Raw genomic sequence first — 26,679 nt, forward strand, 5'->3', positions numbered from 1 at the left:
AGTCCACTGTTCCTCCGACCTTTTGGGGGGGCAGACTATATTTTGGGGGGAAAATGTGAACGAATTCATATGCCCCACAAGTAACCCAGAGATGCATTTTAAATAAAAGGACACATCTACTCATGTAAAAACACGCTGCTTTCCGGACCGTCCGTGGGCCGGATTTAGAAGGCATTTGGGCCGGATCCAGCCCCCGGGCCTTAGTATGCCTACCCATACCTTCTACGTGTGTTGCGTCAGGAAAATTTGGGGTATCATATGTGATTCTTTGTACACACAACAACTTTTAACTCTAAAATAAGCCCCATTGGTTTTAATAAAACGTACTAAATAAGTTAGCGTTGGTTGGTTTAGAAATCTATCCAAGAAAGGTAGTGACTTTTTTCATTTGCACGCAGCTTTTCTAAGATCAAAATTTACTCAAGCCCAAGAATGATCTTTCAGATCCAATAGATTGGCAGCAAGATTTCCCACGATTTCCAAGTTGAAGTTGAATTCCACCAACAATAAATAAATAGATGACACGAATGAGTCGGATGATTTACATTGCCATCTGGGACACCAGTAGTTTGGGTTTTTTTTAAGCAATAATCTTTATTAATTTTCAATTAGAATAATCATATGGTAGCCTCATAATAACAGTGCCAAATTAAAATACAATTACTAATCCCAAGAGTTAGTTTGGGATTCCTTAACTTTTGCACATGGAGTCATAAATTAGGACATGCTAGAATGTAGAAGGGGACCCAGGTGGCGCTGTGGGCTAAACCACTGAGCCTAGGGCTTGCTGATCAGAAGGTCGGCAGTTCGAATCCCTGTGATGGGGTGAGCTCCCGTTGCTTGGTCCCAGCTCCTGCCAACCTAGCAGTTCGATGCAAGTAGATAAATAGGAACCGCTATAGCGGGAAGGTAAACGGCGTTTCCATGTGCTGCTCTGGTTTGCCAGAAGCGGCTTTGTCATGCTGGCCACATGACCTGGAAGCTGTATGCCGGCTCCCTCGGCCAATAATGCGAGATGAGCGCGCAACCCCAGAGTCGGTCACGACTGGACCTAATGGTCAGGGGTCCCTTTACCTTTACCTTTAGAATGTAGAAACAGAAGAAGTGCACCGTACAAATGTAGTTTTATTGTGGTGTTTTTAAAAAAATTATTCCACATATTCGAACATTAGAATGCTATTAAGTCACATGAGAGGGTTGTTTTTTACTAACTCTTGCTAATAGGCCTGGATTAGATGCATACAATGCACTTTATTTCATCCTTCCAAGTTGAAGGCAAACTCATGATTCCTCATGGATGTCCCAGCAGAACTTGATGGGCAGTTTTTCCATTCTGTCCTTGAAAATGCTGTCAAACCTTTCACTTTGTGCGACTGTCATCATGCTCTTCCAGTCTCCAACAGTTCCTGGGCGAGGAAGCAGAAAGAAAGAAAGTGCAATGTGGTGGTCAAAAAAATATCCATAACACCTGATATATTACACCCCTAGATGCAATTGTCAGGTGAATCAGTCAGGGATTCCGCAAGCAACACCAAGTCAAGTTGATCTACCATTAACTTACCTTTGCGAAGAAAACGTCCTTTGCTGTAGTCCATGAACTCTGGTGGCAAAAAGTCATAGTTTGCCCTGGGATCTGCTTTCATTTTATTAAATGTAGCCTGATCCACAACAGCATCCACCTCCTTTTCCGTCAGTCTCTTTCCCAGGAAGTTGCATAATTTCAATACACAGCTTCTTAGATCCTGAAATGGGACGTGGTTTTAATGTCAGGCCATCCACTATAGAGAAACCGGACAGTCTCATGACTAAAACTCATGGAACAGGCAGGATAACAAGCAGGGAAAACAAGCAGTCTGCATCTTTTGCCTAGTTTGTAATAATTGCCATCCTATATAATAAAGTGCAAGTGTCTCTGCGTCCAGATTCCCTGTGTCCCGTTTTCCACGCTAATGCGCATGTGTCCCACGGACACAGGGACTGGACGAAGAAACTGCACGAGTGCGCTCTCCCCCCCCCTGCCTCCTCCAACCGCCGCTCCCGGCCAGACACTGCCTCACTGCAGGGCACGTCGGGGAAGCGAGGGTGGAGGCCGGCGGAGGTGAATGGGGGGGAGGAAGGGCGCTTTGAGGAGCCCGGTCTGGCTCCCACAGCCACGGCCACAGCCCTGGAGCCCGATGCCACCATCTTGGTCCGCCGCCACCTCCTCCACCTCCTCCTCACAACCCTCCCTGGCCTGTGAGAGGAGTGGCGGGGCCGCGGCCTTTCCTCCCTCTCTGAGCTCGGTCACTGGGGGCGTCGTCACCACCGCCTCCCTGGAGTCAGGCAAGGCTGGGCTGTGCAGCGGCGAAGGTGGTGGTGGTGGCAGCAGCAGCTGCGCCTCTGTCAATCTGGCGGACTTCCCTCCTGCACGCTGCGCGCTTCCCAGCCAGCCACCTGCTGGTGTATCTGCTGCCTTTGTCAGGGAGAACGGAGCGCTGGAGAGTAGGAGGAGGGCAGATGCACCAGGGCAAGTGCCGGCGGGGCTGAATGTTCCCTGCCGGGGGCAAGAGTGCGGCGCCGGCTGCCCTCCAATGTGGCCGGAGCCCCCTGCAGGGCACTTTGGGCAGCCTCCCGAGGCTGTGTGACGCCTGCGATGGGTTCTCCAGGCGGGATCGCCGCGCTCCTCACTGCTGCCGCCTGCTGCTGCTCCTGGGCGCTCCTTCTGGCCTCGGGGGCCCAGCACCCTTATTAAACTCACTGCTCCCGCTCTCGCCTCACCTGCCAGCGAGCGCCTGAGGCCCACCGGCCCCTCCTCCACCTCCTCCCGCTCTCCCGGGTGGTGACGGCCTCCTCCACCTCCCTTCTCCGGAGGAGAAGGAAGAGGCCTCTGCCGCCTCCTCCCGCAGCGCACCTCAGGCAAGCACGCCGCCCCTCGCTCTCCCGCCCCGCCGCCCCGCGTCACTCCGCCACAGCAGGGAGGTGGAGGAGGCTGTCGCCACTCGGGACAGCGGGAGGAGGCGGAGGAGGGGCCAGTGGGCCTCAGGCGCTCGCCGGCGGGTGGGGCGAGAGCGGGAGCTGCGGTGGAGTGACGGGGCGGCAAGGCGGGAGAGCGAGGGGCGGCGCGCTTACCTGAGGCGCGCTGCGGGTGGCAGCGGCAGAGGCCTCTTCCTTCTCCTCAGGTGAGGAGGAGAAGGGAGGTGGAGGTGGCCGTCACCAGTCGGGACAGCGGGAGGAGGCGGAGGAGGGGCCGGTGGGCCTCAGGCTTCCCCTCCGTTCCCGCCCGGCTAGTGCCCGTTTACTGAACGGGCTGAATGACACTAGTTGCTTTTATTCCATGAGCCATGCAGAACGCATTATATTATGGGGCAGCTCTGGATAGCATTTTGATAACATACCTTCTTCATTTCTTCATAGGTAAGAAACAGAATATTGAAGTCATCCCTGTGAGAGTACCAGCCTTCCACATGGTCCAGCCATAAACTTGCAAGTACTGATGGGAGAGAAGTTGATTTGGCATAAAATGCAGATGATTTTTTTGAAAAGCATACCGAGAGGTGCAGTAGAAACATATAAACTCAATTAAAACAATTTAAAGGAATCAATTTAAGAATCACCAGTGGTACAAACCATTAAACAGAAGCTGAACTAATACCACCCAACCTCACCAAACACTTTCTCACCAAAAGAATTTGCAGAAGGGTTCTGCATTTTAAGGCTGCCTGCAGTGCTTCCAAGCAATGTGATGGAATAGTGGTGGGTGGGCTGAGATAAGTCTAGCCTTCCTCCAGCTCCCTATCTTCCCACTCTGGCATTTTCCTTATATGGTGTGACAGTTAATACTTGCAACATTTAGGAGACCCTGTCTGGGTTTCTGACTTAACTTGACACAATTCTCTACACTTGATTAAGGATTAGGTGCTCCAGCTTGTAATGATTTGATAGTTGTTGCATCCTGATGCAGACAGGATATAAATCCACCTGGTTTCCTTTGGGAGTTGACCAGATCTATTCCCTACCTTCTGCCTCTATGGACACTAGTCATCAGTGGCATAAAATGGTGTACTGTAGTTGGAGTCTCAGTTGGAGACTCTTTGTGATGGATGGATGTGGAATTTCCTCAGAGTAACCTATACCATCAGACATGGCATTGTGAAAACATTCCTTACCACACAGAGAATTTCTTTAATCTGTTGTCAAAGGGGGAATAAAGATGAAGGGACCAAAATGATTCATTTTAGAACAACAAATCTAATCAAAAGTGATTCATTTTAGAATAGCAAATCTACCTTACCCTTTCCAGCCAAAAACTTCTCCATGAAAATTCCAAAATCTTCTACTTCTTCAAATTTGACTGCGACTTTGGAAAAATGGTAATAGGAAACCAAGACGTCCTTTGGGTTTCTGGCCACATAAACAACCTGCAGGAATGACAACCAATTCCATTCTATTGCTGATCTTATTGTTTCTACTGTCTCTTTTGTTTAGCTTCTGTAGTTATTTCTCTGGTTGTGAAATGTGTCAAGTGGAATAGATATGCATAAAAGAATGACTGGTTTTATCTCAGATATCTTTTCTTGTAGATTCTTGGTGCTTCCATGTTGCTTTATAGCCCTGGCAGGCTCACACACTTTTGCAACATGCATGTCAAAAGCACCGTGCAATCCTATGGTGTCGAATGAGCTTATTCTTATTAAGTGTATCGGAGGGCACCCTCCAAGACTTTTAATATGGTGGAGCATAAAATCTTTGCTGTTTAGGAGTCATGGGAATTATTCCAAGCTCAGAGTGCACAGAGCATTATTCAATCATATGTACCATACAAAGGAATTGCAGCTGGATGAACTGCCCTCAGAAACTAAAAAATGTTAACAGAAACTGAAATGTTAATTTAAATAAGGCAAGACAAACGTTTAATTTCATCAATTTTTTTTTTTGCCATTTCCTACTTTTGCTCTTCTGTTCCTTAATCCCTTGGGTGCTAAATAGTAGGGTAGATGGGAAGCAAAGAGGCGAGGTGATGGACGACTGATGTAATCCATATTGCGGATATTGTACTCCAGCCACGGAACCCTGTCTAGTAAGTCGACTTTTTCGGTTCCATCTCGATGACCTTCATGATAAATCAAGCTCAAAATATTTTGAGTCCATATTGTGCCTATAAACAAGAATGAGGCTAATTAATTCATTCATTATCATGAATGTACTCAGTACTTTACAGAGTAAAATAACTGAGAACAACATGTTTCTGCATTGAGGAGCTTACTGTGTGAATTTCAACATTGTTAAAGATAAGAAATGAGGGAGAAGAAGGGAATTATGGGAACACAGCAAGCAGCGGCAGATTTAGGGTCCTGGCTGCAGGGGTTGCCACTACTGTGAGATAAAATAGAAGGTGGGAGGTAGGGGGCACCAAATTTGGTGTTACACAGATCACCACTGAAATAGGGGCAGCAATGGGGGAATGAGGAAGATTGACCAAGGCTTCCTTTCCATTGTGGATGAGAAATGCGAAGTTCAGCTCAAGGCTTCATAGAATTTGGGGATTTGGGAAGGCAAAATTTACAAATAAGTTCCTTTAATTTTCAAAAAGTTACCAAAAGCTCTATTCCAGATTCTTCACAGCACATTATACAAATGATAGTCGAAGTCCAGGGAATAAAAAAGAAGGTTGTTGGGTTCTACAAAGTACTCCAAAGAAGAGTGAAGGAAGTTCTGGTGTGGGAGTTATTACATGTGGGGCAGAACTGCATTGGATACGGCCCCCATGTTACTGTCCACGTTGTGGCAGATAAATGCTGAAATAAAGAGTCATGGGATGAAAGCTTTTTAAGAATAGAATTTTACAAACACCATTTTACAACCACATACAAAACCCTGAAAGTCAGTGAATATAATAAACCCTCAGAAAGCAAATTTGAATGTTTTTCATCTGTATTTATGTTGTTCTCAAAACCTCAAACAGGTTGACACTGGTGGAAAACACATTATTTCATCTTTTTTTAAACAAACATGGCCCAGTTCACCTTTATGTAAGCAGGTGAGTTCCATACTACCCATATTGACCTCAATTTTGCATGCGGTTTTAAACTTGTATTCCTTAACCTAAAGCGAACTTTCCCTTTGAAAGTAATGGAAAGTGGATTAATCCGCACCAGATGGGTCCGCGGAGTACGTAAACTGAAAGTACTCAGACCGAAGTATACTTATACCGAGGTATGACTGCAGATACTATTTACATGTATGTGGGTATCCATCATGGCTGAATAGCAATCATGGTTCTTCCTATGAAAATGCACTCTTACCTGACTTTGGATAAGTGACTAAAAACACATCACTGTCTCTTATTTCAAAATCCTCCAGGGTATCTAAGTACTCCACTGAAGCCACTCCTGGCTGGAAATAAAATCCTTTGTATGAGAAAACATATTTCTCATCTGGTTGCATTGCCTGCATAAGAAAAAAGAGAAGAGAACAGTTCCCTCTATTATGCGACAACGGGAAACCACAAAGAAATAGAGGTGTCATTTTGTGAAATCCTACTCCTTTTGCAGATCTCATAGCAGAATCCCATGCTTCTCTTCCACCACAGGTGAGCAACATAAAGGTCTATCATTTAAACAACAGAGACATGGCTCATCATAAGAGGCAACAAAGCATACTTTTCCTCCTACTTTATGTCTGGTTTTTTTTAATGGTGCTGCTTTCAACTCAAAGCTAGCTTTGCTCTGCAAAATAAAGCTTGTCAAGTTGTTTCTCAAGTGCATGGGTGCAGCATGCTAAACAGCAGCCCTTGTCCTCACTTTTTGCTGCCTGACATCATAGTTTGGTCAGTGATGCTATCCTGACATTTATTCTTGTACTCAGGGTAGGTGGGAAGAAGCAAAAAGCCTCCCCCTGTCAATGGATCCAGGGAAAATCAAAGACTGAAGTCTGTTGGGAACTCTTGCCAAATCCTCCTGGGTGCTTGATCCGCTTCAAGAAATTGGGGTGATGTATTTTCTTGCCTGCCTGGGGCCAAACTAGTTTTCCTTTCAGTGTTAGCCTCTGACTTTTCCTGGGGTCGTTGGAGAGATTATTTCTGTTCTACTCTCCCTACGAAAGACAGTGCATGCATGTCCATTTGCAAAATGAGTGGATTCTGGATAAATGGGACACGTGGCTCTGTGTATGTTTGAGGACGTAGCGTCTGACAAGGTAGGCACTTGCAAGGGTGGGCTCAGTGGATGATATGAGGAGATGGGCAATTGTTATGGGAGAAAGTTCAAGGTTCCATTGGGTGCTGAGGAAACCAAAGTTGTCTCCAGTGTGTTTCTTGTCTTTTATTCCTGTTGGGACATTTCAGGCCATAATATATAATATAATGCATCTTGTGACATTTTAGACGAAAGGATGGCTTATAAAGTAAATAAAAGTAGAAATAATAATAGTCAGTGCTTATAATTGATATATAAATAAAGTGCCATGAAGACAAAAAATCACTTTAATACTCTATATAAATCTTGTGTTTCATTGCTAAGAAATGCAACAATCTTTTAGTGGAAAACATATGTTCAAAATACTAACAAGAAAAATACTCCGTTTGATTTTCCAATATATACCTAAATGAGTAGGGTTCCACTTGCACAATTGGAGTTCACATTCAGCCCCCTTAAAAAAAGTTTTAATCTCTGGTAGCACAAATGGTGCACTCTGTGTGACACGACAAAAGAATATGAACTGTGGCAAGAGTTTCCATGCATCAGATGAAATACCTTGTTGCCCCTCGGAACTCTTGCAAGAAAGAGTAGATTTGTTGTTTGTCATTCAGTAGTCCTGCTTTTCCCTGGAAAATTTAATTTACGACAAAACTCACCTACCTTTTGTTTTTAGAGTCAAAAAGTGTGGGAGAGAGAGGGAGAGAGGGGGAAAGTGGGATCTCTTCTGCTGCTTGGAGTATTTCAGCTTTTCAAGGCTCAAGTTCAGAGCTTTCCAGGGAACTGCTTTATAGTATTCTGTTAGGTAATAAAAGTTTGATTAAACCAATGGCTCCTCCTTGGTAAATCATTCCTGGCATGTTATGCAAGAAAAGAAAGGTAACACAGGTGCATAGAGGCTGAAAATGTAAAGAACAACAGGGGAAGAACTTGTTTCTTTGCACAAGGAACAGCCAATATCAACAGTGGTCTTCGTCCATTTAAGAAATAAATGCAGTATTACGTCTGCTCATGTCCACTAATAGAAAATGGGCTCAAATGGTGAGAGAGACCTGAGATTCACCAGTGGATGTCTATTTGTACACACATGCCTGCACTGACTTACAAACCAATAATACCAACTTTAACTCCAAAATAGGCCCTATTTGTTTTAATAAAACTTACTAAATAATTAGCATTGGTTGTTTTAGGCATCTATTTAAATCTATCCAAAAAAAGTAGCCAGCCTTTTTCATTTGCACACAGCTTATTCCAAAGTTGGTGAATTCTGACTGTGTGTTCCATTTGTTCTCAGTAGAGAAAGGTGAACTTTCCCCTGTGGAGGAGTCACTTGCTTTGAGGAATTTATCGACATCTTAACAACCGAACTGTCTCATTTACACTCGCACAGGCCACCTAAGAAGAGGGGGATTGGCCAATGGACTAATAAAGAAACCATAGCAATCAAAACCGAGGTTAGGAGAATTTACAGAGAGTTCAGAGAGACGGACAGCTCACAATTGCCTGACATTTACTTCTCCAGATTCTGACAACTCAGGGAAACTATCCAGCTTACCCGGATAAGATATAATTAGGCATGTTAGCTACTTGCAGCGATCCTAACGAGAGATCATAATAAATTCTGGAAGGCTGTAGCAGACTCCTCACAGACACAGGATGATTGGCTGATATTGATTCCATCTTTGACATTGGTAGAGCTTTTCAAAGTGGATTTCTTCGATGATTGTATTTCACCAGAAATTCAGGAACACGCCATCTTTAATTTCGCGGATGGGTGGCCCCATGTCCCCATTACCAAAGTTATAAGTTTAATTAACCAGATGAAAGCAGGAAAGGCTGCCGGCCCTGATGCTATTCCATCTGAATTGATCAAAGCTAAGTCAGAGTGGTGGGTTCCGATACTAGTGGAACTATTTACTGTGATTGATAGATCCAGAATTATGCCTAACTCATGGCAGCAATCTATAATTATCCCAATCTTTAAAAAGGGTGACAAAAAGCTGCCGTCCAACTATCGGCCAATTAGTCTATTGTCAAACATTGGGAAACTGTATGCTAAACATCTGTTAAAGAAACTAACTACTTGGCTTGATGAGAATAACATCATAGCTCCAGAGCAGGCAGGGTTCAGGCCAGGGAAATCCACTTTGCGCAATTGCATGGTGTTATCCCACTTAGTTGCTAAGTACATGCGGCTTCACAAAGAATGTCTTTATGTGGCCTTCTTAGATAGCAAGGCTCCTTTTGACACTGTTGAAAGGGGGCGGTTATGGACCAAATTGGAGACGATGGGCCTAGAACCTAGATTACTCTACTTGATTAAAAAGCTGTATACAAAGAACACCTGTCATATAATAACAACACCAGGGAATGTAATGACAGATCCTGTCATTATAAACCGAGGAGTAAAGCAGGGCTGTGTTCTCGCTCCCTCTCTTTTTAACCTTTTTCTTAATGACCTTGCTTCCTCACTAAAACAGGTGGATGCCCATAGTCCAAAACTCCACACATCAAGCATTCCCATTCTCCTATCGGCAGATGACATGTTTTTGCTTTCACGGACAAGAACTGTCTTAGAATGATTGTTAAATTCTTGCATTGACTACCTGTCCAGAATGAAATTGTGTATGAACTTTGATAAAAGCAAAATAATGGTTTTTGGGAATTCACGTAAGAGCTACAGCTGGGTATTTGGTGGAAAACCCATTCAGCAGGTATTCGAATTCAACTTCCTGGAAATTGCATTCATTCCATCATAGGCTTCTATGGTCCTCACACCGTGCAATGGTGGTGAATGCCAATAAGATGTTTATACAGGCTATAAAGCGTTTCTTCATAACAAGAGGTAATTCACATATCCCCTCTGCCCTTAAGGTCTTCAATGCCAAAATTCTAGCTCAATTGCTTTATGCTATTCCAGCCTGGCTGCTAGGGTTTACCCAACTGGTTGAACGAGTGCAGGCAGCTTTCCTTTTTAATATTTTTGCTGTCCCACTATGTGTACCCTACACAGACCTTTGTTTAGAGGGAGGTCAACACAAGGTAGAGACTGTTGCCTGGGTGAGATTTCTTCTATGCTGGCTAAACATCTGCCTTACAACATCTCCTCTCCTCACCGAAGTTTTGTTAGAACCCTTTCCTTCCCCAGGGCTACAACAGTTTAACATAAAGGGCATTAACATAAACATAACTTGGGCTGCCAGTGGAACTTTTGCAACCGATGTCCCTACCATCTGCCAAGGCTATAATTAAAAATTGGTTGTGGGACGCCAGGAACTAACAGTAGCAGCAGAGAAAACATGTTTCCCTCTTCACTTTCAACTTTCTTGGGCACATGAAATTAACCACATTTATCTTAAGTTCTTGCTTAATCCCCAAGAAAGAAGGGCATTTTCACTGGCCAGGTTCAACTTAAATCCATTAAACCTCCTTTGGGGAAGGTTCCTGGGCATGGTGGAAGGAGAAAGAATTTGCCCATGTGAAGACTACCTGGTGGAAACCCTTACACATAAGGTTCTTGAATGTAAACTACCGGTATATGCTGATCTCTGCCAGCAATTCCTAGACCAACTCTGCATCCCCAAATGGAAACCAGAGTTGAAGGTCATACATTTTCTATTACTGGGGAATGATCAGGAGCTCCCCAAGTTAGTTGCTAAATATCTCTATTTGGTTGTCTGTCATTGAAACACATTGCAGACGTCTGATCTCCCTGGAGACCTAGAGATGTGATGATCGACTGCTTTGCCTCTTTGGCTAATGTTTTGTGCCACTGGGGAGGTGGTAATTCTACAACAATGTTTGTATGTGATGCCAATAAAAGGTTTGATGCTGATGAGTATTACGTCTGCTCAGGTCCACTAGTAGAAAATGGGCTCAAATGTTAAGAGAGACCTGAGATTCACCAGTGGATGTCTATTTGTACACACATGCCTGCACTGACTTACAACCCAATAACATCAACTTTAACTCCAAAATAGTCCCTATTTGTTTGAATAAAACTTACTAAATAATTAGCATTGGTTGTTTTAGAAATCGATCCAAGAAAAGTAGAAACCTTTTTCATTTGTACACAGCTTATCTGAGATCAAATGTGACTCATGCCCAGGAATAAACTTTCAGATCCAACAGATTGGCAGCAATCTTTCCCACCCTTCAAAGATTTTGAAGGATTTTCAGAGTCCACATCAAGATGGACAGCTCCCAGTCATTATAGTCAGAATTCCATGAAAGCTATTTCCCAGTAAACAATACCACATGCAGGAATGGCTCATTTTGTTTTTGTTTATCATCTAAAACTAATATTTTAGGAATACCTTTGCTTAGAAAATGCACTTGATGGCTTCCTGTTTTCTCCTTGCCAAACTGTCCAAATTTATCCTGTAAACCACTTTCAATGTCTTGGGCTTGGGCAGCTCCACAACTTTGTCTCCTCCCTGTACCTCAGCTCTTCCCCCACAAAATCACAGGGGAATTTTTATACAGCACCTCTTAGATTGTGAAAGCGCAATTTATTTTATAGTTGCAGGGTTTTTATTTCAAATTATGGCAAATCTCAGTTGTGTTTCCTCATACATGATAATGACTTCATATATTGGAGTGATGTTTTAGTGGCTGATAGATTTTGGTTCCCTGGCATCTTTTATCCATCAGCTTTAGTTGCCAGGCAGACAGTAATAATACTCCAGAGCAGGAATGGGGAGAAATCTGGTTAATGTTTTAATGCAAGTCCACCTAATTTCAACTTCCTCAAAGAATGTGAACAGAAAGACAGCTTCAGTTCATCCATCAACATTCACACAATCACACATCTTCAAATTTCACGATACACCTTTTCACTCATCCATCCCATAAAAACTTAAAGAGGCGGAGGCAGTTTTAATTTTGAAAGCAAAGATGGATCCTGGCACGCCTACTGCTTGCTGAGAATAGGACTGGGTGACTCAACCTGTACTAAATTATATTGTGATGATTTATAAATATCAGAGTCTGGTTGCAGTTTCAGATCCGAAGAATGGGTGCTGCTTCAACTCTTGGAAGAGCACAAAGAACCATTTTTATTCACGTATTCTTATAAGCTGTAAATGTTGGAATCTGTGTTTTTTCATGTGATCGTGTTTGCTGAGTGAACTACAGGGAGGAGAATGTGTGTCAAACAATGCAAAGAATACACAAAGAATACACTCTGGGTGCCCTTGTCTCTTATCAAACTTCTCTGCCTTGAACTGGCATGCAGTATGAAGGTACAGTTGTTTTTCTATAGGCTGGCAGGGATTTGAATGTTAATTAATCATTGCCATTCAGTAGGAATCAAATGCTTTCTCCATCTAAAATGTTTGTGAGGCAATTTTTTATTAGAGTTCAAATAAGTTCTCCCATCGAACTACTTTTTCAAATCAAGTTTTGGCCCGCTTGCAATGTTTATCATCCTTGGGGGTCAGATGAGTTCCTGTGGAATTGGACTTTGTCACTCTACTTGCACAACCAGGGGAGTGAGGTGAGGGAGCCACCAGCAGCCCTGTCCTCTGAAATAAAGTCAAATGTGTTCAAATCAAATAAACTTTATTCGCATTAGCCAATGGCCATAGCAACAATAAAACCAACAATATATACAGGTAAAAACATTAGGTAAGAGGGGCAATTAAGTGTCCTGAGTTGTCGGTCAATTGGTGGCCCTTAATCTCATTGCACCCTCAATAAATCTAGCAACCTTTGCTGTTATCTGGTCATTTTGGTCTGATAGGAGAAAGAGCAATGTAGCCGCAGGTGGGCGACCTGGGATGGTTGATAGGAGTGGAGTAATAATCTCGTTCCTCGAATCTTTGTAAAGGGAGCAGGACAGGAGGACATGTGCCACTGTTTCTATATTGCCATCTCCACAAGGGCAAAGTCATTTCTCAATTAAGATCTTTTGGAATTGGCCCTCAAGTACAGCAGAGGGCAAAACATCCATTCTGGCAAGTTTGAAGGCATGTCTATATTTTGGAATAGTGAGTTTGTGCAAATATGAGGCCAAAGAATCAATATTTTTTGGGGGGGGGGAATGGGCATACCATGGACAAAATTTCTTTATAATAGCCAGATTGTTCTGTTGCTCTATGTCCTTCAGTCGCTGTCCGATTAGAGTTTTCGGTTCGGTGAGGCTCATCGTGAGTAGCTGATGTGGGGAGAGGCTGCAAGAGCAAATGTGTTCAATAAGACTTTCCCGCATAATAAACTTGTTTAGGAATGAAGCTTTCAAAGAGATTATTCAGATTACTGCATGTTTGTTCAGTACCAGAAAAATGAATATCTGTTCCGGCAGTCAAAGTTCTCCACCAATTATTTGCAACACATGGATTGCTAATTGCCCAAGAATTTTTCAGGGGCCAAAGGTGAGTAAATGACAAGCAGCATAAAATATAATTTCTATTGTAATTCTTACCTTACTTTTTCTACAGTTTGTGAAATTATCCTAGTATATCACACAGCTATGCATACCCAACAATTTGGTGTAACCCACCAAAGTGACCTATCTTCACCTGGGAAATGATCAAGTATCCATCTTTATTTTGTATGACCATTACAAAGAAATTACTTCTTGTCTGTAGTACTTCTACTCAAAATGGCTTCAAATAATCACAAACATCTGTTCCAACAATCACCGCTCTTGACCAATTATTTGCAATACATGGACTGACAGATACTATAACACATGCACACCCTGTTCTAGAGAAGGACCTAAGTACAGTGGTACCTCGGTTTACAAACACAATTGGTTCCGGAAGTCTGTACTTAACCTGAAGTGTACTTAACCTGAAGCGAACTTTCCCATTGAAAGTAATGGAAAGTGGGTTCCATTATAAGTGGGAACCTACTTGCATATTTGGTGGCATTGCAAAAAAATTAAAGGATTCTGGGATGACATATATAATGAAATGAAAAAAATCTTAAAATATTCTTTTAGGAAGGAATCTTTTTACATTGCCACCAAATGTGAATAAATGAGCCTGCCTCTTCATGACACCTCCAACAAGTATTGTCACTCCCTTTATATATTTTCACCAATTTCACCGGGGTCAGATACCATCTATATTGCATTTTCAAGATATTTTCCTTTAAATCATAATTTGGTGTAAATTTTATATCTTTTATCCACAATTGTTCCCATTTTTCTACCGATATTGCTGTCCCCTAATCCTGTCCCCATTTTATCATAATTTCTTTTGTTAATTCATATTTCATCTCCCATTCTAATAATGAATCATATAAATTTTTAATATATTTATTATCCCCTTCTATTATAATTTTATCAAATTTTGAAAAACTATTTTCAAAGCCTGATTTCTTATCTATTTGGAAACGTTGATTAATTTGGAAATATTGGAGCCAAACATGTAAGTATTTTTGTACTTCTTTATATTCTTTTAATTTTATTTCCCCTTCTACCTTTTCTAATAATAATTTATAAGTCGGCCAATTTTCCTCCAATTTTTTTCTTTTTACTGCTACTGTTTCCAATTGAGAGATCCACCACGGTGTCTTTGGTTCCAATATACCTTTATATTTTTTCCAAATTTTTAGGAGTCACTTCCTTATAATGTTATTATTAAAATTACTGTATTCCTTTAATATTTCTTCTATCAGGTACTTGTGCCACCCCAAAGCAAGGCCCACCCCTTCCAGATCTAACTTTACCTTTACCTTACAAGTAGGCCTGGATTAGATGCATACCATGCACATTATTTTTTACTTTCACACCCTCAGCAAACTCATAATGCATCACTCATGTCCCAGCAGAACTTCATGGGAAGCTTTTCCATCCTCTCCTTAAAAACACTGTCAAACCTTTCACTTTGTGCAACTGTCATCGTGTTCTTCCAGTCTCCAACAGTTCCTGGAATGGGAAGCAGAGAGAAAGAAAGCGCATTATGGTGAAACTGAAAAACTGTTCAGGGGAACAGGTGCTGTTTTAAATCCATCACCAGCCTTTCTACCTGGCTCCCTGGACTGTCCCGAGGCCATGCCTACCTGAAGCCATACCTTCACCGGCCTTCCTCACATTCCTCCACAGCTTACCTGGAATAGGTCATTGAATGCCATCTGGATGGCAGATGGAGGTGCACATGTGTATGTGTGCAGGTTTTGTGTGTGCCTTGAATGCAGCCCACTCTATAAATGTAAGAACGACACCCAGGGCTGGACCCATCCGCCACTGCCACCTGTCCCCTGGTTGCTTCCTCAAAAGGGAATGTTGCCCTCAGGTGGGAAAAGGTTCCACATTCTTGATTTGAAAGGCAAATGTGCCTCATTTCAATATAAATATTTCCCAAAAAGAGAGAACATAATAGAACAACAGTACAACTAGGTAATAGCAGAATCTGAGAGTTTTGTGAAATAATGGGAAAATGAAACCATGTTCTCGAGGTGACTATTGCATTTCAAAGTAGGTGCCAAGTGAATCTGTTGGGGATTCTGCAAGCAACACCAAGTCAGTGTGATCTACCATTAACTTACCTTTGCGAAGAAAACTTCCTTTGCTGTGGTCCATGAGATCTGGTCGCGCGAACTTATAGTTTGCCCTGGGATCTGCTTTCATTTTATTAAATGTAGCCTGATCCACAACAGCATCCACCTCCTTTTCTGTCAGACTCTTTCCCAGGAAGTTGCAAATTTTCAATACACAGCTTCTTAGATCCTGAAATGGAAAGTGGTTTTAGTGTCAGGCCATCCACAATAGAGAAACCAGCCTCGTGACTAATAGTCATGGAAGATAACAAGTAGAGAAAACAAGCAGCCTGCATCTTTATTTGCCTAGTTTGTAATAATTGCCATTGCATTATATTATACTTTTATTGTTGCTTTTATTCCATGAGCCATGCAGAATGCATTTTATTAAGGGGCAGCTCTTTCAACTGAGTCCACAAGTAAAGAAATAAATGCCCCTGTTGAAGACACGAGGGAGATTCTGTGACATCTCTCCTCAGCATCAGAGGGCCTGTGAAATGACATATCTTGCTTGGGACCATGACATTTTATTTATAGCCCCATAATCCCTCAGGGGAAATGGCTACAGTGCATTATTCACAGTCTGGAGTCTGTAAAAGCTGCTCCTGAGTCAATGACCCACTAGTCTATTTGAGGTGAGTTTTGATGGTTGTTAATATCAGACTGAATAGCATTTTGATAACTTACCTTCTTCATTTCTTCATAGGTAAGAAACAGAATATTGAAGTCATCCCTGTGAGAGAACCAGCCTTCCACATGGTCCAGCCATAAACTTGCAAATACTGATGGGAGAGAAGTTGATTTGGCATTAAATGTAGAACAGATGATTTTTTTTTGAAAAACATTCCGAGGGGAGCAGTAGAAACATATAAACTCCATTAAAGCAATTTAGAGGAATCAATTTAAGAACCACCAGTGGTACAAACCATTAAGCAGAAGCTGAACTAATACCACCCAACCTCACTAAACACTTTCTCACGGAAAAAAATTGCAGAAGACTTCTCCATTTTAAGGCTGCCTGCAGTGCTTCCAAGCAATGTGATGGGAGAGTGGTGGGTGGGCTGAGATCAGTTTAGCCTTCCTCCAGCTCCCTTCCTTCCCACTCTAGCAGCTTCCTTATATGGTGTGGCAGTTAATACCTGCAACATTTAGGAGACCCTGTCTGGGTTTCTGAATTAACTTGACACAATTCTCTACACTTGCTTAAGGATTAGGTGCTCCACCTTGTAATGATTTGATAGTTGTTGCATCCTGATGCAGACAGGATATAAATCCACCTGGTTTCCTTTGGGAGTTGGCCAGATCTATGCCCTACCTTCTGCCTCTATGGACACTAGTCATCAGTGGCATAAAATGGTGTAGTTGGAGTCTCACTTGGAGACTCTTTGTGATGGGTGGATGTGGAATTTCCTCAGAGTAACCTATAGCAACAGACATGGCATTGTGAAAACATTCCTTACTTCTTTAATCTGTTGTTAACTAGGGATAAAGATGAAGGGACAAAAGTGATTCATTTTAGAATAGCAAATCTAATCAAAAGTGATTCATTTTAGAATAGCAACACTACCTTACCCTTTCCAGCCAAAAACCTCTCCATGAAAATTCCAAAATCTTCTACTTCTTCTAAGTTGGCTACAGTTTTGGAAAAATGGTAAAAGGAAACCAAGACATCCTTTGGGTTTCTGGCCACATAAACAACCTGTAGGAATAACAACCAATTCCATTCTATTGCTGATCTTATTGTTTCTACTATCTCTTTTGTTTTGCTTCTGTAGTTATTTCTCTGGTTGTGAAATGTGTCAAGTGGAATATATATGCAAAAAAAATATGAATGGTTTTATCTCAGATATCTCCAGGGGCGTCTTGCCCATAGGGGGCAGTGGCGCAGGGAACCAAGGCGCCAAGTTCTGGAGGGCACCAAGGAAGAGGCAAGGCTAGATGCGGCACCTCCCGGCAACAGCTCACTGCCCTCCGCCATGTCACGCAGCGCCTGGAGCCTCCTCCCCGCCCGCTGGGTGCCCTCCAGCTGCTGCCCGCCTCCTCCGCCCCCACCGGCAGGGCCCTCCACGCAGCCCTTGCCTGCCTCCGGCATGCCGCGCAGCGCCCGGAGCCTCCTCCCCGCTGGCGGAGCGCCCTCCAGTTGCTGCCCGCCTCCTCCACCCCCGCCGGCTGCGCAGTGTCCGGAGCTGGAGGAATTTCTGCACCACAACGCTGGGTACCCTTAAGATGGTGTTGGATATCTCTTCTTGTAGATTTTTCGTGCTTCCCGTTGCTTTATAGCCCTGGTAGACTCACACTCTTTTGCAACATGCATGTCACACACACAGTGCAATCCTATGGTGTCAAATGAGCTTATTCTTACTAAGTCTGTTGGAGGGCACCCTCCAAGACTTTTAATATGGTGGAGCATAAGATCTTTGCTGTTTAGGAGTCATGGGAATTATTCCAAGCTCAGAGTGCACAGAGCATTATTCATTCATATGGTCAAAGGAATTGCAACTAGATGAACTGCATTCAGAAACTGATAAATATTAACGGAAACTGAGATGTTAATTTAAATAAGGCAAGACAGACATTTCATTTGATCAAATAATAAATGTGTCGTTTCCTACTTTTGCTCTTCTGTTCCTTAATCCCTTGGGTGCTAAATAGTAGGGTAGATGGGAAGCAAAGAGGCGAGGTGATGGACGACTGATGTAATCCATATTGCGGATATTGTACTCCAGCCACGGAACCCTGTCTGGTAATTCGACTTTTTCGGTTCCATCTCGATGACCTTCATGATAAATCAAGCTCAAAATATTTTGAGTCCATATTGTGCCTATGAACGAGAATAGGCCTATTTAATTCATTCATTGTCATAAATGTACTTAGTACTTTAGGTGAGAGGTTGGGGGGGCACCAAATTTGGTGTTACAGACATCACCACTGAAATAGGGGCAGCAATGGGGGAATGAGGAAGATTGACCAGGGCTTCCTATCCATTGTGGATGAGAATGAGAACTTCAGCTAAAGGTTTCATAGAATTTGAGGACTTGGGAAGACAGAACAAAAAGCTACTAAAAGCTCCATTCCAGTTTCTTCGCAGCACATTATACAAATGATAGTAAAAGTCCAGAGAATAAAAAAAAAGGTTGTCTGGTTCTACAAAGAAGATTGAAGGAAGTTTCCGTGTGGGAGTGGAAGTTATTGCATGTGGGGCACAACCTCATTGGATACTGGCCCAGTTGTGGCAGATAAATGCTGAAACAAGGAGTCATGGAATGAAAGTGTTTTTTTAGAACAGAATTTTACAAACACCATTTTACAACCACATGCAAAATCCTGAAAGTCAGTGAACCCTTAGCAAACAAATTTGAATATTTTTGATGTGTATTTATATTGTTTTCAAAACCTCAAACAGGTTGACACCAGTGGAAAACACATTATTTCTTCTTTTTGTAAAAAACAAAAACAAAAAACAAAACATGGCCTGGTTCACCTTTATGTAACTAGGTGAGTTCCATACTACCAATATTGACCTCAATTTTGCATGTGGTCTAAAACTTGCATTAGTATAATAAAGATACTATTTACATATATGTGGTTATCCATCATGGTTGAATAGCAATCATGGTTCTTCCTATGAAAATACACTCTTACCTGACTTTGGATAAGTGAGTAAAAATACATCACTGTCTCTTATTTCAAAATCCTCCAGGGTATCTAAGTGCTCCACTGAAGTAAAATCAGGCCGGAAATAAAAGCCTTTGTATTTGTAAAGGTATTTCTCATCTGGTTGCATTGCCTGCACAAGAATAAAGAGAAGAGAACAGTTCCCTCTATTATGTGACAACGGGAAATAAGATTTGACAGAAGGTCACACCAGGGCTACTAACTCTTTCATTTATCACTATTTTGTTTTTGTTCATCTCCTTTTAAATTTTCTATGTCATTGCAATGTAGGTGTTTTACTGCACTTTGTGCTTTGAACTTTCTTCTGAGCGAAAAACAGTGGGCATTTCTTAGCACCCGTCAGGTACAACTTTTCAGACTTCAGGCTACTCCCAGTATTCTTGTAGCAGGGAACGGCTACTCTGCCCTTTCACGAGCAGTTCTACAGCCTTCAGTAATAAAACATTTTGAGCATGAGAAAAAAGGGAAAAAAGAAATAGAGGTGTCATTTTGTGAAATCCTACTCCTTTTGCAGATCTCATAGTGAGCCACATAAAGATCTACCATTTAAAGGACAGCGACTTGGCTCATCATTGAGACAACAAAGCATTATTTTCCTCCTACTTTATGTCTGTTTTTTTGAACGGTGCTGCTTTCAGCTCAAAGCTGGCTTTGCCCTGCACAATAAAGCTTTTCTAGCCAGCTCTTTCACCCTGATGTGGTTGTTTCTCAAGTGCATGTGTGCAGCATTCATAATAGCAGCCCTTGGCCTCACTTTATGCTGCCTGACGTCATAGTTTGGTAAGTGCTGCTATTCTGACATTCGTTCTTGTACTCAGGGGAGGTGGGAAGGAAGCAAAATCCTCCCCCCTGTCAATGGATCCAGGGAAAATGCAAGACTGAAGTCTATTGGGAACTCTTGCCAATTCCTCCTGGGCACTTGATCCGCTTCAAGAAATTGGGATGACGAATTTTCTTGCCTGCCTGGGGCCAAACCACTTTTCCTTTTAGTGTTACCCTGTGACTGTTCCTGGGGTTGTTGGAGAGATTTATTTCTGTTCTACTCCCCCTGCGACAGACAGCGCATGCAAGTCCGTTTGCAAAATGAGTGGATTTTGGATAAATGGGACACATGGCTCTGTGTATGTTTGAGACGGAATGGATGTGGAAGAGGGGACAGATAGATGGGGTGGTAAAGAGAAAGCTGTTTCTCACTGCCCATTTGGCTTCCATTGCCAGTTCTGGCTGCAACTGCTGCTGAATTGTGGTGCCCAAGCACATTCCATGGAGGGAATGCTGCCCTCAGCTTCATCTATGATAATACAGAGAGTTAACTGCACATACAATAAGCCATGTTGGGGCAGGCGCTGCAGTACTGAGACACCACTGCCAAAATAACCCTTTCCTCTCTCTTTTTAGTCTCCCCCTACCTCCCCCCGCACCAAATTCTCTCCTCCCACGTAGCGTCTGACAAGGTAGGCACTTGCAAGGGTGGGCTCAGTGGATATGAGGAGGTGGGCAATTGTTATGGGAGAAGGTTCAAGGCTCCATTGGGTGCTGAGGAAACCAAAGATGTCTCCAGTGGGTTGCTTGTCTTTTATACCTGTTGGGACATTTCAGGCCATAATATATAATATAATGTATCAAATTGAGATATACCACCTTGTGACATTTTAGACTTATAATGTAAGTCATAAGACTTAGATGGGTTATAAAGTAAATAAAAGAAGTTATAACAATAGTCAGTGCTTATAATTGTTAAAGAAATAAAGTGCCATGAAGACAGAAAATCACTTTAATACTCTATATAAATCTTGTGTTTCATCGCTAAGAAATGCAACAATCTTTTAGTGGAAAACACTGTATGTACTAACAAGAAAAAAACTCCGTTTGCTTTTCCAATAAATAAATGAGCAGGGTTCCACTTGCACAATTGGAGTTCACATTCAGTCCCCTTAAAAAAAGTTTTAATCTCTGGTAGCACAAATGGTGCACTCTGTGTGACACGAGAAAAGAATATTAACTGTGACAAGAGTTTTCATGCATCAGATGAAATAACTTGTTGCCCCTCGGAACTCTTGCAAGAAAGAGTAGATTTGTTGTTTGTCATTCAGTAGTCTTGCTTTCCCCTGGAAAATATAATTTACAACAAAACTTACTTACCTTTTGTTTTTAGAGTCAAAAAGTGTGGGGGAGAGAGGGAGAGAGGGGGAAAGTGGGATCTCTTCTGCTGCTTGGAGTATTTCAGCTTTTCAAGGCTCAAGTTCAGAGCTCACCAGGAAACTGCTTTATAGAATTCTGTCAGCTGAGAAGAGTTGGCTCCTCCTTAGTAAATAATTCCTGGCATATTATGCAAGAAAAGAAAGGTAACACGGATGCACAGAGGCTGACAATGTAAAGACAACAGGGGGAGAACTTGCTTCTTTGCACAAGGAACAGCCAATATCAACAGTGGTCTTTGGCCATTTAAGAAATAAATGCAGTATTACGTCTGCTCAGGTCCACTAGTAGAAAATGGGCTCAAATGGTAAGAGAGACCTGAGATTCACCAGTGGATATCTATTTGTACACACATGCCTGCACTGATTTGCACCCCAATGAAACCAACTTTAACTCCAAAATAGTCCTTATTTGTTTTAATAAAACGTACTAAATGATTATCATTGGTTGTTTTAGAAATCTATCTAAATCTATCCAAGAAAAGTAGCAACCTTTTTCATCTGCACACAGCTTATTCCAAAGTTTGGTGAATTCTGACTGTGTGATCCATTTGTTCTCGGTAGAGAAAGGTGAACTCTCCCCTGTTGTTTGAGTCACTCGCTTTGAGGAATTTATCAACATTTTAACAACCGAACTGTCTCATTTACACTCGCACAGGCCACCTAAGAAGAGAGGAATTGGCAATTGGACTGATAAAGAAACCATAGCAATCAATACCGAGGTTAGGCGAATTTACAGAGAGTTCAGAGACAGCTCACGATTGCCTGACATTTACTTCTCCAGATTCTGACAACTCAGGGAAACTATCCAGCTTAGCCGGATAAGATATAATTAGGCATGTTGGGATATGCTAATTGCGTCGATCCTAACGAGAGATCATAAGAAATTCTGGAAGGCTGTCATTATAAACCGAGGAGTAGAGCAGGGCTGTGTTCTCACTCCCTCTCTTTTTAACCTTTTTCTTAACTACCTTGCTTCTTCACTAAAACAGGTGGATGCCCATAGTCCAAAACTTGAAATGATGGACCTAAGCCCAAGTCCGGATGTCAGGAGCAATGGAGCCAACACAAAGAGGCAAAACGCCAGGCAGGATACAACAAGGTTTATTTGTTTAGCATATGCCAAGCAAAGGTGCAGCGCAATAAGCTGGCAATCTGCACACCCACTGGTGGGTGCATGATCCTTTTATACAGTCACAAACAAGCATCATCTGATTTCCTCAAAAGCACGTGATTTCTAGGAAAACGAAACTTATAGAAAACTTACAGGAATTCGAAACTATTAACAAAAACACCTCATTCCTGAAACTGCCACCCTCCCTATTCCTTTATCTGTACCTGAATGCCTAACTGGTACTCCTTTCTCCCTCCTTATTCTGGGGGACTGAATGTCAAATGGCACAGACTGTTTGATACATTATAAAGGAATACTGTAATTGAACTGTACTTTATAAGACAGATATATATGATATGAACAAAGCTTCAGTGTGGCATCTTGGAGGTGTCTGTTTTAACAAACAATAAACAATGAGATTATTGAGCCTCAAATACATGACTATATAATAGCAAGGCTTTTCATATACACAAAGATGGAAAGACTTATACTTAAAATATTGGACAGGAAATCATTATATTGTGCAAAATTCTTGAATCATAACCACTCTCTGTCACTGTCCTTCATTCCTCACTTTCTCTATTTGACAGATTTCACTCGGAGAGGAAAACGCGTCATCCTGTGGCAAGCTTCTATAAAGGGCCATTATGTGGGGCGTGGTTGTTCGATCAATCAGCTTATTAACTTGCTGTTGTACACACTGGCAAATACACGGGGCTAAGCAAAGAACACATAAAAAATGGCTATGGGACCCAATAATGCGGTTAACAAACCCTTTAACCAAGATGAGCCTGGGAGCCATCTGAAAAGGGAATCAATCCAGGAGGGCCCCTGTGAATATAGAGGATTAACATGAACCAGTTCTTCCATTTCGGCAATGGTCTGAATTAAGTTGACCCCATAATCTGAGACATAAAACAAACCGGTTTGTAGGGCGACATTCTTTATCTGTTCAAATTAATCCTTTACCAATTTCAAGGAGAGTATAGTTCTGTTGAACAGACCCTCCGTCCAATTAGATAATGTGTGTAGATCATGATAATTAAGGGCGGTTCCAAACCAGGGGAGCCAGCCTCTTAAAAATGGCTGAAGCCTCTAGCCAGTGGTAGTTCAGTGAAGTCTACCACCACTTCTTCCATAGGGATGAACCCTCCACTCTGGATTCCCGGTGGGGGCAGCACCCCTGCCCTTGGATTGTTTTTGGCACAGAGATTACTTGTGGAATCCTAGTACTTTGGGAGAAAAAAGTGGTCTATGCTTTACATTTACCAGGAAGGTCTACCAATATTGACTGGAATGTGCAGTTTGTTTTTACGGTACCTTTTTGTGATCTCAGGTTTCAGCCTCCTGGTCCCTTGACCTTCAGCATACCACAGCAACACCCCTCAATATGCATCCCTGGTATAAGGGCTTGCATTGATTGACCTAAAGCAGTACCCCATGTAGCTAGGTGGTGACACTTCCTGGAGAGAAAATGCCCCATCCTGCCCATTTTGAGGTTTCTTTGGCTTTGGTCCTGCGCTCAGAGGGGTGAGCCTGTTCATTTGCTATTTAAAGGGACAAAAGCCAATTGCACCTTGGATACACTTGCCGAATTCAATTAGAATTTATATAGCCCCATGGTTCTCAACCTTTCAAACCAATCTGTTAAAAAAGAAATTCTTAAAAGGGCACTTGTCCAAATTAATCAATTTAACTCTATAAGGGATCATTCCTGCTAAATCAAAGCACAATCAATTTTCCTGTTATCTGGGCTTTCACGAATCTTGAAGCTTCTCCTTGAATGTGTAGAGAAGGCTGGCACACTGCAGAGTTCCAGGTGGGAGAAAGAAATGTGGTCATAAATTGATCTAATCTAAATATTGGACTACGCAATAGCCTGATCTATTAGAGACCATACAATACTTGAGAATCCTCTACTGGGGTGTAAGGAATAATACACTATACAATAACTTACTATACCTTTAACATGAAAACAATTACACACAAAAATTGCCCCCCCCCCCATTTGTGGAAATAACATATACTTGTCAGACATAGGTCAATGTTTCTGAATAATATCACGTAACATAAAACATAATAATTATATAACAGTTGCATATCTTGTGGCAATCGGGATCTTGCTGCTATTACATATCCTTTCACTCCTAGATCAATCTTGAGATCAAAAGGGATAACATGTCCTTGCAATTCAAGCTTTGCAACAATAACCCTCCTTTGGTCAGTCTGTTTTGTTTTTGTTTGGTAATGGGGTTGAAATCTGTATGAAATCTGTGTCAGGAATGTTCTTCCTGGGAAAGCTGTGAGAAGAATTTTTGCATGTTAAGTTGGAACTTGGCAACCTCTTAAGTAGCCCCTGGAGCAAAAGCCACAAAGGGGTGTTCTCCCTTAATGGTTCCAAGTTTTACATGAAGAAGTTTTAATTTAAGTTTCATGTGCAGAGCATAACTTTGTCACCTTAGTTAAAACCTCTTGTGTTTCTCAATCTCTCTCTCTCTCTCTTATTTTTAAATTGACACTAGCCTCTGTGCATGTACAGAGTTCGTGGTTCAGAAATCTATTGTACCATTTAAAAGTGCTGCATCTGCTGGCTAAATTACCATTCGAATAAAGGATGGGAAGGGTGAGGAGTAGATTTAAAAATAGGGTTAGATTTAAAACAAAAAAACCTAGCAAAGTTTTTCCAAAGCCAGTTTAAATCTGTTTTCCTAGTTTGGAGCCCTAATACAATTTGATACATTATTTATTGTTTCTTGCTGCTTAAGAAGCAGGCTTATAAATCTTAAACTTTAAATATATAGAACTTCAACATCCAAGGAACCCAATCTTTCCACCAGAAAAATGCAATAAAAATTTTGGTCAAATTAAATTTCTAATGAAATCTAAGAGCTAATGAATCATGTTTCTTGCACCAAACAGACATATACCCCAGGCAAAGGAAATTGGGAGTTATTTTGCCTCCTTTATCTAGAGGCTTTGGGGTACAGATTTCTATTTTAAAATTATTACACAATGTGGATTATTATTATTATTATTATTATTATTATTATTATTATTATTAGTGTGCTTTCCTTCTGGTCATTAGCGGAAAACCATCCACAGTGAGAGATTTTACTTTCTTGGGCTCCTTAATCACTGCAGATGGTGACAGCAGTCACGAAATTAAAAGACGCCTGCTTCTTGGGAGAAAAGCAATGACAAACCTAGACAGCATCTTAAAAAGCAGAGACATCACCTTGCCGACAAAGGTCCGTATAGTTAAAGCTATGGTTTTCCCAGTAGTGATGTATGGAAGTGAGAGCTGGACCATAAAGAAGGCTGATCGCCGAAGAATTGATGCTTTTGAATTATGGTGCTGGAGGAGACTCTTGAGAGTCCCATGGACTGCAAGAAGATCAAACCTATCCATTGTGAAGGACTTGGAGATCAGCCCTGAGAGCTCACTGGAAGGACAGAATGTGAAGCTGAGGCTCCAATACTTTGGCCACCTCATGAGAAGAGAAGACTCCCTGGAAAAGACCCTGATGTTGGGAAAGATTGAGGGCACTAGGAGAAGGGGATGACAGAGGATGAGATGGTTGGACAGTGTTCTCGAAGCTACGAACATGAGTTTGACCAAACTGCGGGAGGCAGTGGAAGACAGGAGTGCCTGGCGTGCTATGGTCCATGGGGTCACGAAGAGTCAGACATGACTAAACAACTAAACAACAACAACATCCACTCTCTTATGTATGAGTGAAATGAATGCAAGGCTTTTCATATGCACAAAGATGGAAAGACTTATACTTAAAATATTGGACAGGAAATCATTATATTGTACAGAATTCGTGAATAATAACCACTCTCTGTCACAGTCCTTCAAACACATAAAGCATCCCCATTCACCTATACGCAGATGACATGTTTTTGCTTTTGGACAAGAACTGTCTTAAAATGATTGTTAAATTCTTGCATTGACTATCTGTCCAGAATGAAATTGTGTATGAACTTTGATAAAAGCAAAATAATGGTTTTTGGGAATTCACGTAAGAGC

General features: G+C 42.0%; 2 protein-coding genes and 1 long non-coding RNA gene across 7 annotated transcripts; 1 reads left to right on the top strand and 2 right to left on the bottom strand.

Annotated features, from left to right (window-relative positions):
• Window positions 1-568: 568 nt before the first annotated feature.
• Window positions 569-7,949, bottom strand: LOC118082148 (amine sulfotransferase). 2 transcript variants are annotated; one of them, XM_035109146.3, is made up of 7 exons: window positions 7,836-7,949; window positions 6,282-6,426; window positions 4,926-5,134; window positions 4,271-4,397; window positions 3,375-3,469; window positions 1,562-1,742; window positions 569-1,406 (listed from the first exon to the last, which is right to left on the bottom strand). In XM_035109146.3, the coding sequence occupies exons 2-7, from the start codon at window positions 6,421-6,423 to the stop codon at window positions 1,282-1,284; spliced, it is 879 nt and encodes a 292-aa protein (XP_034965037.1). In that variant the 5' UTR covers window positions 6,424-6,426; window positions 7,836-7,949; the 3' UTR covers window positions 569-1,281. The 2 variants fall into 2 exon arrangements, with proteins under 2 accessions (XP_034965037.1, XP_088522154.1); XM_088666028.1 differs by lacking the exon at window positions 7,836-7,949 and having other exon boundaries at window positions 6,282-6,576.
• Window positions 3,039-7,997, top strand: LOC148686243 (uncharacterized). The gene is made up of 5 exons (XR_015948944.1): window positions 3,039-3,158; window positions 4,966-5,056; window positions 5,942-6,016; window positions 6,340-6,568; window positions 6,844-7,997. It is a non-coding gene; the product is annotated as an uncharacterized LOC148686243 (long non-coding RNA).
• Window positions 7,998-12,717: 4,720 nt separating this feature from the next.
• On the bottom strand, window positions 12,718-21,590 carry LOC118082149 (amine sulfotransferase-like). Of its 4 annotated transcripts, none has more exons than XM_088666041.1 (8): window positions 21,477-21,590; window positions 19,302-19,446; window positions 18,272-18,480; window positions 17,232-17,358; window positions 16,347-16,441; window positions 15,669-15,849; window positions 14,886-15,048; window positions 12,718-13,345 (listed from the first exon to the last, which is right to left on the bottom strand). In XM_088666041.1, the coding sequence occupies exons 2-7, from the start codon at window positions 19,441-19,443 to the stop codon at window positions 14,924-14,926; spliced, it is 879 nt and encodes a 292-aa protein (XP_088522167.1). In that variant the 5' UTR covers window positions 19,444-19,446; window positions 21,477-21,590; the 3' UTR covers window positions 12,718-13,345; window positions 14,886-14,923. The 4 variants fall into 4 exon arrangements, 3 of the variants coding, with proteins under 3 accessions (XP_088522167.1, XP_088522165.1, XP_034965038.1); XR_015948943.1 differs by having other exon boundaries at window positions 13,250-13,345; window positions 14,856-15,048; XM_088666039.1 differs by having other exon boundaries at window positions 12,718-15,048.
• Between the last annotated feature and the right edge of the window lie 5,089 nt (window positions 21,591-26,679).

This window comes from Zootoca vivipara, chromosome 3 (assembly GCF_965207765.1).
Source record: "Zootoca vivipara chromosome 3, rZooViv2.hap1.1, whole genome shotgun sequence".
Taxonomy (NCBI): Eukaryota; Metazoa; Chordata; class Lepidosauria; order Squamata; family Lacertidae; genus Zootoca; species Zootoca vivipara.